The 13,026-nt window shown below is 32.3% G+C and overlaps 3 protein-coding genes across 3 annotated transcripts; 1 reads left to right on the top strand and 2 right to left on the bottom strand.

Annotated features, from left to right (window-relative positions):
• Positions 1–115: 115 nt before the first annotated feature.
• Positions 116–1,391, top strand: LOC123691709. Its single transcript, XM_045636238.1, has 2 exons — positions 116–251; positions 476–1,391. Exons 1-2 carry the CDS (start codon positions 213–215, stop codon positions 1,202–1,204), a joined length of 768 nt encoding a protein of 255 aa, XP_045492194.1. The 5' UTR covers positions 116–212; the 3' UTR covers positions 1,205–1,391.
• Positions 1,372–7,069, bottom strand: LOC123691707 (probable serine/threonine-protein kinase DDB_G0282963). Its single transcript, XM_045636235.1, has 2 exons — positions 6,838–7,069; positions 1,372–6,742 (listed from the first exon to the last, which is right to left on the bottom strand). Exons 1-2 carry the CDS (start codon positions 6,883–6,885, stop codon positions 1,463–1,465), a joined length of 5,328 nt encoding a protein of 1,775 aa, XP_045492191.1. The 5' UTR covers positions 6,886–7,069; the 3' UTR covers positions 1,372–1,462.
• A 729-nt stretch (positions 7,070–7,798) lies between these two features.
• Positions 7,799–12,418, bottom strand: LOC123691708. The gene is made up of 5 exons (XM_045636237.1): positions 12,259–12,418; positions 10,370–10,493; positions 9,827–9,979; positions 8,575–9,750; positions 7,799–8,379 (listed from the first exon to the last, which is right to left on the bottom strand). Exons 1-5 carry the CDS (start codon positions 12,328–12,330, stop codon positions 8,030–8,032), a joined length of 1,875 nt encoding a protein of 624 aa, XP_045492193.1. The 5' UTR covers positions 12,331–12,418; the 3' UTR covers positions 7,799–8,029.
• Between the last annotated feature and the right edge of the window lie 608 nt (positions 12,419–13,026).

Raw genomic sequence — 13,026 nt, 5'->3', positions numbered from 1 at the left:
AGATAAACATACCAACTATGAATAATTCCCGCTAAGACAACAAAGACAAGGCGACACAATGAGCCAGTGACATGGACCCATTTCTCCATACTCGAGGTGTTAAAAATGATAATTGGATGCGAAATACGTAAGTTCAAAAGAAAGTAACTGATGCTGTTAGTTGAACAGTGGTCGTAAAGAGACGAGGTGTGGTGTTCAATCTGAGTTTAAAAATGTGGAAATATAATTCAGTGTGGATATGTTTGTCTCTGGTAAGTAAAGTTTTATCGAACGAACTTGATAGAAGATATAAAGGATAAAATATGTAACAAACAAAATCAGGCTTTTGATGTTATAATACGTCACTAATAAACGAATAATTTCATACTCTTGTAAGAACTAACATTATAACGATTATCATTTATTTTCATTGTTTATTTTATTAAGGAATTATTATATTAAGATTAATAATTTCAATAATTTTTGTTACTCGCAGATCCTGCCGATTAATAGCGCAAGAGTAACGAACTTTTACACGAATAAATTAGACTGCGGTCCATATGGTTTTGTCTGCGATGGAGTATCTCGATTAAGAATTTGTGAGGAAGGCAACATGCTGGGTCCAGCTTTCTTGTGTCCATCAAATACAATATGCAATGAAGAATCCAACGAAGTTTGCGAGAATATTGGCAATTATATCGATCCAGTCCTAACGAAAAACGTTCGATGCTACCGCAACGAGCGGATAGCAGACCCAAATGTACCTGGCTGCAAAGGCTACATATTGTGTATACCGAATAAAAATCGCTTTCAAGGTCTCAAATTCCAATGCACGGGACGCACAGTTTTTAACGGCTATACAAGGGCATGCACCTCGCCAGACAAATACAGATGTCCTATGGGAAATAACACTTCTGTATCAAACAAGTTTTATTCCGATGGTAACAAGAAGGGAGATACACATCGTATTAATGGCAATGGAATAGGTCAGTATGGAACTAGAGTGAAGCCAGTCGAATGTGAAAACTATAACTTTGCTGTGACCGATGACGAAGGGCCCGTGCGTGTTACATACTTCTGCCCCCAGAGACCAGCAAAAGGAGAATATACCATTCGATGCACACTGTTCTCAAACAATTTTTGTATTTCATTGGAAAAGGATGAGGAAGATCAATTTTTACAAGGCGCTGGAACAGCAAACAGACGACCTCGAGAAAATGTTTAATTTTTTTTTATGTTATGACATATTCTCAAATAATATAAGACTGATCATTATGTAAATTTTATAATAATAGTACTATTTTCTAGTATTTCTTCAGAAACTATTTATTGCATTAATTATTTTATTAAGTATGTACCTTAATAACATTATTATTAAATAAAACCAGCTAATTATGTACTCAGTAATTTATTTATTTAATAAAGGTATTAAAAAATAATAATGTGTAATAAATAAAATCATATTATACATCTTTGAATAAACTTAGTCGTCGCACTCGTAACTCTCAGCATCAACACATTTTTTCTTTCTTTTATGAAAAACCTCATCCGGGTCACAATTTTTCTTTCTACGTCTAAATTCAGATTTGGAATTTTTCTTGCATACGTAATAAGTTCTACAATCGTATGGATCTGAAAATTTGCCTTCTTGGATACACTGAAAATTATACTTTAAGGGTTTCTTATCTTTGTTTGATGACCTAGAATCCATACTGCTACTACTACTACTACTACTTTTTGAATCAACCTCATGGTTTAAAAGCGAAACCTGTAAATTGTCCTCGATACAAGTAACGGATTTCATATTAAGTACGTAGCCTCGTTGACACCTAAGTTTAAATCTTACATAATTATATTTATTTTTTACACAAATATAATATGCATTATGTTCCCAAATATCACTGAATCTCCCAGCTCTTACACACTGAAATTGGTTATTTCTAACACAGTGAGATAAATTCCTGGTGCACTGTTTAAGAATGTCGCTAAATACCGTGTTTTTAGGGCAGTGTCCGACTATAGGATAGAATCTTCCAATACAAATGTAGAACTTTTGACAGTCGTTCTCGTCAGCATACTTTCCTCGAAAACGATTCAGGCAGTTAAAACCAAATGCGCGAGTATTAACTGTAGTTCTATGTGTGGCAACAACAGGTGCTATTGTCGTATGACTTTTTACTTTATTACCTTCTGTATAATTTATGTCTGACTTTATAGAATTCCTGGTTTGGTGCTCCTCTACATTTGAAACTCTTGGATGTAATACATTTATTGGTGAATTAATGTTTTCGTTTATACCCCTTTCAGACACAATAGGAACAATGACTTCTGGTTCTGGCGTATTTATTTTATTTTTTCCTATTCTTATGGTTTGTTCAATAATTTCCAAACCTGGTGTTATGTGTTTAGCTAAAAAGAGGATGTTTCCATTGTTATTAATTGTACTAGCGGTCTGGCTTTTCACACTTGATTGACCATCGTTCACACTTATATAATCGGGCTTGACGGTAGTATAATATAAATTTGCTTTTGTTTGCTGAGGTGATATCTTTTGAGGTAAAGCCCCTTCTATGTTTGCAGAATAAAAAGAAGGAAGAGTAACAACCGACATTCTTTGATTGCTAGTTGTTTTGATCTCTTCTGCATTTGAAACCTTTGAAAATAAAACATTAATTGATGATTTTATGCTATGGGTAGTACCCTTATCTTTTGCAACTGGAAACATAACTTCTGATTCTGAAATATTTACATTATTTTTTCCTATTCTTATGATATGTTCATTAATTGCCAAATCCGGTGTAACGTGCATAGATGAAAAGGGTGTATTTCCATTGTCTTCACCTGAACGGGCAGTTCCGTTTTTCACGCTTGATAAACTAATGTTTATATTTAGAGTATGACTTTTCACGCTTGATAGACTATCATTAATGTTTAGAGTATCGGGTTTGTCTGTTGCATAAGAACTTACTTTTATTTGCGGAAGTGATGTTGTTTGAGATAAAGTCCCTTCTATATTTGTAGAAAAAATAGGAAGATATTCAACTGCTTTTATTTGACTGTTAGTTGTTTTAGTCTCTTTTGTATGTTTTTGAGTGGGAGCATTTTCATTATAGCTGTGAGTTTTTTCCGTTGCTCTTAAATCTGGTGTTTGATATTGGAAATTAGCCGTTGTTAGCAAATTATCTTCGAATTTTACATTTATTTTATCGGTGCCGTAGATGGTGTCTTCGTATGTATAATTTATTGCCTGTGCTTTCAAAGTTCCTCCATTTGTAACATGGTCTTTACTTATAAACACTTCTTTCGGTGGTAAACTTTCTACATCTTCATAAAACTGTTGATGCGAATTTGGTGCAGTAGAACTATCGATATTTTCATAATGATTACTATCTATTAAAGTTATAACAGGAGTTTTTTCAGTAATTGTTGTCAATGTGTAATCACTATTGGAATTTTTATTGCTACCAAGATTTATTTGTAATGGCACAGTGGATAAATATCTGTCTCTTGAAGATGTGTAAATCTGATTGTTTAATCCTTCCGTAGTACTAACAATTTTGATAGTAGTGTCTTTATGAAAATTAAGATTTTGTGTTACTGGTACACTGGTTGGAAACTGATACTTATCAGTTTCTTTATGTTGTAAATTACTATTATCATCATTGTATTTATATGATTCAGGACCTAAGCTATTGGTAGTATATACTTTATCTTCTAAAGAACGTGACATACCATCATTCAAACTTTCTCTTGAAGGCTGAAAATTATGATTGGTATTACTATCAGTAATTATTTCTGGATAAGGTACCGTCGCTATCGTCTGAGATTCAAAATATAATGTTGACAACGGTTTTATATAACGAGTAGCTGATAATAATTTTGATATGTTAAAATTATCTAATGGATCCTTAATTTTTGTTTCGAATTTATCAGTTTTATCGTAGATGTTACTTGAACTTTCAGAATTAGTCGTCACGGTCAATATTGTAGGAGGTTCAGAATACACAGTTGACATCAGAGTTATGTTATGTGTATCGGATGATAATTTTGGCTGATCAATACTATCCAATGAATGAATCTTCTCAAGAGTTGTTTTGGGTCTGGAAATTAAGTCTTGAGCGTTTTTATAAGTTGTGTTTTTATCATCGAATGTGTTTCGTTTTGTTTCAGGATCTAAAGTATTAGTCGTATCTTCTGTACGAATTATATCTTGATTAGAATTTTCCGTCGAAATCAGAATATTATTATCGATATCGTTTTTAATGGCTCCTTCCTTGCTTTTTGATTTATTGGGATATGGAATTATAGGAACTATCTGAGATTCCATATATAACGTTGTCATAGGTTGTTCATTAAGAATTAAGGATGATAACTTTGACTCGTCAATATTATCGAATAGCTCAATCACAGCGTCAGATATGTCAATCATTTCTTGGCCTGTATTACTAACAGCATTTGTGGTTTCATAATGTAATGAAGTTGGATTATAGTTGTTTGTAAAATCATTTTGTAAGCTTGCTGTATATTGATATGGTGTCGGCGTTGTTGTGGTATATTTGCTTGTTAAAACTGTATTTGATAAAGCTTGGTCTGCCTCTGTTACATCAATAATAAATGATAAATTAGAATTTAATTCTGTAGGTTTTAATCCAGATGTAGTAATTTCATCAACGATCTCTCCGTATTTTCTATCATTATTCGAAATCGTTGAATTTATCCCATCCATGATATTATTTTTATGAAGGTCTTGTGATAATGTAGATAAATCTAAAATATCGGATATCGTGTTCTCTATTAAATTATTGTCTGTAACTTTTGTATTTATTTCAGGATCGATGGGAACAGTACTAAGTTTCATAACATCATCTGCGTCAGTATTATTTATCTGAATAATTTCTGATTGGTCAATGAATGGAAAAACGTTCTTGTTAGATTCTGTTGTAATTACGTTTTCATGTTCTAAATCTGCTGTTGAGAGACTTTCCAGAGTATAACTAAAATTCTCCTTGAACAATTGCTCTGATACTGTTTTTGTCTCTAGAGGATATTCATTTTCATATACTTCTGTGGTGTTTACTGCTCCCGCATTTGTCGCTGATAAAATATTAGCACTTGAAATAGCATTCTTAGGTGTTGCCGTTTCTTTATAATTTGTATCACGGGTAAAAATTGTACCTGCTGCTGCGTCTTCCTGTATCGTACTCATTATGTAGATTTCTGTGGCGCTTTCGTTGCTAGTGTATACTAACACATTATCATTGTCATATGTACTATTAAAATTGTTTAATGAATTATTTGCTTGTGAGTATTTATTTGAATCATTATATTTTTGTATATTACCTGTATGAGTATCGTTTTGAGGCAGGGTTTCTGTATTTGTTTCCATTATAGTCATTGTTTCAATTAAAGATGCATCCTTTTCTGATTGCTCGTTCAAATCTAAATCTGTCGTTCCAAGAGTATTAAAATCATATAAATTAGCTGTATCCTCAACTGGACTAGACGTTGAAATACTTTCTGTAGGTGAATTTGTTTGGGTTACTTCTAAAATTGTATGATCAAGACCAGTACTTTTCACACTCAGATTATTATCAGGAAATTCTGTAATTTCATTGAAAATATTATTTTGAGTAAAGGTAGGTGCATCGTTAATTGATTGTGTTTCCAAGATTCTATTCTCTGTAAAGTCATTTACAAAAGTTGTTTGTGAATATTTAAGAGTAGTAATCATAAAATTGGAATTCATCATTTCATTTTTTATTTGTTCAATATCTTCAGTTATGACTGATCTTTCGGTATATGCTGATGCAGTATCAGGTTTGTTTATATTACTCCACGTACTAGTTATTACTTCATCTGTTGTTGGACTATTAAAATATTTGACGTAATCATTAGTTGTTAATTTGGCCTCAGCTTCAGATACTAAATATGTGCGGTCTATAATTGTCTCCATTGACTTATAAGTATCAGGCGTAGAATACACATGACTTGGTTGTCCTGATGAAGTTGTTTCGCTCACATTATCATAATACTGTTCATAATATGGTGTCGTCTTTGGGTATATATTATTTTCATCGATGTTGCTTGTGTAGGAACTATAATCGTTAGTCACTTTCTGGCTTTTAGTGAAATGAAAATTTGATTCTGTAGTGCTTTCATGCGTTTCTGGTACAGTATTTGTAGATGATTCAGTATTATAATCACTTACCATGTCTACTCTAGGTTTATTTGTATATGTCAATACCTTTTGTATTTCACTAACTGTATTGAGGTCATTTGTTGTGTAATGTTGTGTTTTCATTTTCTCGATTGACTTTGTGGTAGTATCGATTTTAGTATTTGATTCAAAATGAGGCACAATTTTATCATTATTAAATAATTCATTTTCAACTGTAGAACTTCCTGTGTGATATTGCTCAGATTTTTCACCCACATTTTTATACCAAAACGGTATAGCTGTTGTATATTCTTTGCCTTCCCAAGATGAATGATGACTAGTTGCAATCAAATTTTTCGTTACTTCACTCTGCTGAATAATAGGGTTTAGAGTGGTCGTTTCGTGAAATTCACATTCATAGATATTGGTTTCCGAACATGTAGTAGGCGGAGGGCATGGAATTAGGAAGTCATCTACAGATTTTGATATTCCATCTCCAAAATCAACACATATCATAAAATGTGTTGAATTTAAACAATAGAAAGCCTTTCCATTACAATCAAAATTTTCAGCACACGTTATATCCACTTGAATTATGACTGTGACCTGAAAATGTTTACATAATTTTTAATAACACTCTTTACTATGAAACGTAATCAATCCGAAATAATCTTATGATAAATATAAGTATTCATACGTACCAAGAACAACACAAATATATTTTTGTTTTCTTTTTTCTTGAGAGCCATGGCCACATTTTAAACGTTAATTAAACCAATAGATTTTCGTTCGATTCGTATACTTGTCGTTTATCTCGTAGACTTTTCAGAATGTCAGCCTATGATACTGAGAGATAATATCAATGTTCTTGCGAGGCAGCTGTAAGCTCAAACGACTCATTTATAATTACATACACTGCCACACATAGATTACGAGTGATGTTAAACAAATAAAGTTGACATATAATTTCCTGCGATTATTATCATATCACTTTGTTGACGGCACCTTTTTCTCTGAATACTGAAATCTGAATGATAGCTGTCTACTAGGTATCTACTAAATAGAAGTTCTAGTTATTTTAGGAATGTTAACTGGACTGGACTGTTAAAATTTTCACTGAACTGGATGCAAACAGAAAATTGCAGAAATATGAGAGTTCCTTTTAAAAATCTGTTAGCCCTTTAACTTTTTCCAAATTTCTACAAAATACAGAATTAATTAATTAGTTTGAAATATTTTAACCACCTATGTAGAATCAGTAAATATACAGTTAAGGTGATGGATGACACAGGCCCCCTACATGTTGCATAATATGTGTGGTAGGTATGTAATGCGTGAGGACGATGAGAATGATCAATGATCAAAGTGTTATGCATAAATAGTGTTATTAAAATATTTGGAAATTATAGATATATAGAAATAATCTCCGTTTCCTATAAATGTTTACAAGGATTTGTTAGTAGTTATAGTTGTAAAAATTACTTAATAACACTGTTTATCTGGGAATTTCCTTTTACGAGTAAACAAGATACAACTCAAACACTAACGTCACGTAGGTACATTATTATTTATTATTAAACCTCTCTATGTCTATGTGTCTCTCAATGAATAGATAATTAAAGAAATGTGAATATTATACAATAGAAAATAAAAGATATAGCATAAAAAACATTCAGTATGTATTCATTTAAAACTTATTAATTATATACAATTGTACATACTTATGTCATATTTTATTGTAAGTATATTTACAGTTATTATTGTTAAACGACATTTCTAGATCTACACAACTAAAATATCACAATAATTACTTATTCCTGTTAATAATTTAGTCTGTAAATAATAAGAATCTTAATGAACTTTCCCTGGTACTTAACTGTTTATTTCAATAGTTCAAAACAAACATTTCCTACCAAGTCTCATCGTTCTTATGTTTGTCAAATAAATTGAAACAGCGGCTATTATAAACCAAACAAATGTTGCACTTGCCAGTAGTATACCTAATATGAACATAACAAATTGGGGACCATTTGCTTTTTCTATTGTAAAAGAGAGCCCTACAACAAATACAGTCATCAAGCACGCTGAAAGGGTTTCTAATGTACTGTGAATTTTAGGCCACTTTCTAGCACCGACGAAGTCTTGGACAGCTGTCTCCCAACTTGATGCCACAGCTCCAAAGCCAAAACCAGCAATTACGCAGCCTATTGAATATGAATCATGGTTGTTGTCTGCTGCTAACACTGAAAAATAAATAAAAAGTTTGTATATTGTTATCACATGCCTGTAAAGCGGAAACCTAAACATTTTAAATATTAACTAGGACAGCATGTAATCGAATTTGTGATGACTTTTTAATAGATCGATATTAACTGATAAAGAATGTACGTTTGTGTCACATATGATAAAAAAATTATAAATATTACGTAGAAACATACCAAATGCTGAGATCGTTGATATGCCTAGGCCCATGACGACAATATATTTGTAATTTCGTTTTGGTGTCTGCTCCAGCCACGGCGTACATAACAGGAAACAAATCCAAGTGAAGCCATATAGAGACATCAAAAAATTCATCTCGAGCATCGAAATTTTCGGATGCACTTCTGAGGCTAACATTGGTAACAAAACTAATGATATTGATAGTAAACTTAATCTTGACAAACTTAATAACAAGGCAGGATAAAACTTTCCACAAGAAAGCGACCTCGTTAGCGGCTTTAAAAATGTGTCATTAATGCTGTATATAAAATAAATAAATCTTCGTCGTATTCTGTACATCCTATATGAAGGAATCGATAATTTTCTTTTCATATTCATGTAAGCTGATTGACATCTAAAGTTAAAAGTATTAAATATTTTCTCTGTATGTATATCAGTCATGGGTGCTATAGTTTCATATTTTACTTCAAATTCTGTATATTCACTTACATCAGCATTTTCCCGCTCCGTTTGTGAATCCCTTCTTACTTGATTTGTTATACACCCGTCTATGTTTTCTCCCAAGGTACTCAGTCTTTTAATAGCTACACTTAAACGATTCTTTTGCTTGTTAATATCTGCTGCGTTGTGATCATCACTGTCGCTTTCTTCACTTTCTTCTGGTATTTCTGGTAAAATATCAACTCCAAATATGTTTCTTCTCTTCTCTTCTGGACTCGGAGGAGGTGTTATCGTTTCTATGATACTCACATCATCATACTTGAGCTCTTCTTCCCGATGCAATTGATCGTCAGAGGGATTTTTCCAACACTTTTTGTTTAAATAGTGCAATTGTAGTTCTGTTCCATAAAAATTATCCATTGCTTCATTCTTATATACCATGTAACCTTGAGATAAGTCTTTATATCTTGAGAAAGAAGCAGGTCTTCGCGCACTTTCGTCAATATTCAGTAACATAATTGCGACTAATGATTGTAACATAATCCCAGCATATACAATATAAGCGAAAGAATATCCATAAACGTCTATTAATTCCGTCAGTAAATGTGGAAATATCGATAAACCAATGGCCTGTCCAAGAAGGCAAAACCCTTTTACAAAAACCAAGCGAGTATCATAAGTTTCAAATATTACTGCATCTACTTGTGCGGACAAAAGAGATGATCCTAGACCTAAAAAAAATAAAACAATCTTTAATAAGCTTAATGAAAAATAAACACGACTAAGTTAAAACAAGTAAAAACTCACCTCCAACTATACCATAGATGTAAGGCTGTACATGATATGGAACGAAAGCGCAAATGATGAGACTGACGACCACAAAGAATAGTCCTATAGTACCCATCACTCTGTATCCTACAGAGCCTCCCCATGAGTCCGCCGCTTCTCTAAACCAGCATTCTAAAATTAAGCCAGATAAAATTCAAAACGATGGCTGCGCATACTACCCTCAAAATTCTTCGATATATTCATGTATTTAATATGTCTAATGCAATTTTTTAACCTATTGAGCCCCAGCGGCCCGATCTGACCACGACACAATAGATTTTCTATTGTGTCTGTGATTCCGGGGGCTGAGTTATTAATATCAAGTGCTTCTTTATTCTAATAAGGTTTGATTTTATGCACAATTTTATGTAAACCGTTTGTCATTTGATATTCATAGGAACATGTTGTCCTTCATGTTGAATATTAGGTGTATTATGTATAATCAATCTTCAAATACAATTATTTAATCAAATGAAGATAATATGATTAAGATAAAAAGATTTGTATATTTGTATAACTTACGTGTTAAACTAAACGTTAGGACAAAAATGGACGGAGTCGTAAGGCCAACCCATAACGGTACATCGAAACTGGATAAATGCACCCAGAAAACTCCATAGGAAAGCAGTAGACTGGGCAGGCATATCTGAAAATTAAGGAAATAAATGGATAAAAGGAACGAAAAAAATGATCCACCGTAGAAATTTTAGGGCAAAATTTCTACGGTGTCACGAACATAAGTTTCGGTCAAATATGTTACGAACTTTACGAAGTAAGTATATGAAATTTCAAAGCGATCGGAAAGAAATGGCAAGACGGGCAACAAAATTTATGAATTTATTTTTCTTTTTTAAGTATATATATATATAGGTGTCATGAAAATTAATATCTTCAAAATTCATTAAATTTGAGTCATAGTCGACGACTATGACTCAAATTTAATTACTACTATTAGTCGTAAACGTACCTTCTTTCATAAAAGCAATTTTTTTTGCTATGTTGCTTATACATTATTAATTAATCAATAGGTACGATAAGATTAACATTTTTTGCATTTATTAATATCTACACACAATACATCATGCTACGTCACAGAATAATATCGGCTTATGGATGATGTGTGATGTGATGTGAGCTTCTGTGTGAGTAAATTATGCACGTGATGTTAACGATATGTATTGTTTAAAATATATGCCGTTATCTTGAAAAGTGTTTCTAATACAAATGTTTATTTGTTTTTATTGCTGAAATTACAGAAACAACCGTTCCTATGATTTAGATTTTAGACACAACACCCAAAGAACCTCTACCGGCCGTCCGGCCAACTCCGGCTTCCTTGGCATGGACTCAAACATCATTGGAATAATAATAATTAGAATCAGTTTTGTCAGTATATTGCGTTCAAATAAGTGCCTACTAAATCCAAAAAAAATGTTTCTTTATGAGAATATTTTATTTCTTCCATATAGATATAAGATGCACAAGCTTTCCGCCCGCGACTTCGCCCGCCTTGTCAAAGAAAAACTCGCATAGTTCCCGATCCCGTGGGATTCCCGGGATAAAAAACCTATGTGTTATTCTGGGTCTTCAGCTTCCTACATACCAATTTTCATTGTAACCGGTTCAATAGTATTTGCGTGAAAGAGTAGAAAACATCAATACATACATACAAATTTTCGCATTTTTAATATTAGTAGAATATACATAATACATATCTATAATCTACATATTGCAGCATCCTAAGGCGTGATTAGTGGAAAGAAATCAAATAATATTTATTTCGTAAACATGATAAAGTTGTTTATATATATTAATTGATCATAGCAATCAACGCAATGAAGTAATTATATAGTTCAAGTAATTATTTAAATATTGCGATGTTTGCATCTACTATAAATACCTAGTTGAATTTGATTGTTTTATCTGCCGTTTTGTCAACTCACACCTGTGTCTTTGTAAATTGACGTATCCTCAGATAACATCAACTTTGTGACATCACGGCCATGGAGATAAAAATATTAGAAACAATAATTGTAAACTAGGTACTCTACGTTACCCTCGTTACCTGATAGATACGTAGATATAAGTACATAGATATTTTAGCTTACGTAAAACATAATATTTTAGAAAAACAATTAGGTACTTAAACTATTTTATAAGTACCAAGTGAAGAAGTGAAGATATCAGACTTTTTTTCTAACACACATTTTAAAATTAAGTTTCCTGGTGTGACTCTCTCTCAGCAGGAAACTTAATTTTAAAATAGAGTTTACTAATAACAATGAACAAAATAATTATGACGCAAATATATTTCCGCTTACGTGTGATAACTCATATTTGTAAGAGATTTAACCTGTTGATGTTGAAATCACTCAGTTCGTAAATATTTTGTAACGGATATAAGTACTCACGTTCAGGAATACAAGGGAAAAGAGAAGTGACCAGCGCCAACCAGCGCTTTCCCGTCGTCCATCAAAATCCATTCAGTTGTTTGTTTATAAACATTTTATCAATCAGTGAATATTTGAATACATTCCAACAACTTCGCTTGATGCTAGCTGATCTTTTACACTACACCTCTACACTATTGAAAATGAAAGATTTATAAATAAGAACATTCAAGAGAGCATGTCGTCTTATTGACGGACTCTTTACGTGCATTGACAGTATTATCGAACCCGAACACGGCTACTTTGTCTTATCTTATCGTGTAATTATTTTGTGGTTAAATGTCTAGAGAATTTGTTATAGAAAATTGGAATTAGTGCTGTTATTTGACACTTAAATATTAATATTTTGTATTTATTATTCCGTCTTAAATAGGTGTTACCTAATCAAATCAAACCCATGTGAAAGTGATATTCACATTTTATCAGTCATTACCCGTCCTAACATACCTACCTACCTGAATATCAGTATTCACTATTGTATTTGTATGTATACTGACTGTAGTACTATTATTAATAACGCGACCTTATATCGTTTTTTTATAGTTGTGTACCTAACAAACAACAAATAATAAAATCATTGTACTCCAATGCCTATATCAACCTAGACCCAAATTTAGGTTGTATTTACCTACCACGTAAACATGGAAATTGATAAACTTGTAAGTACAACTTAATCTAACAAAACATAACAATATTAGGTACTATTTTGTAAACACCCAAATAGTTAAG

This window comes from Colias croceus, chromosome 5 (assembly GCF_905220415.1).
Source record: "Colias croceus chromosome 5, ilColCroc2.1".
NCBI classification, from domain to species: domain Eukaryota; kingdom Metazoa; phylum Arthropoda; class Insecta; order Lepidoptera; family Pieridae; genus Colias; species Colias croceus.
This window is presented reverse-complemented; position numbering and strand designations above follow the sequence as displayed.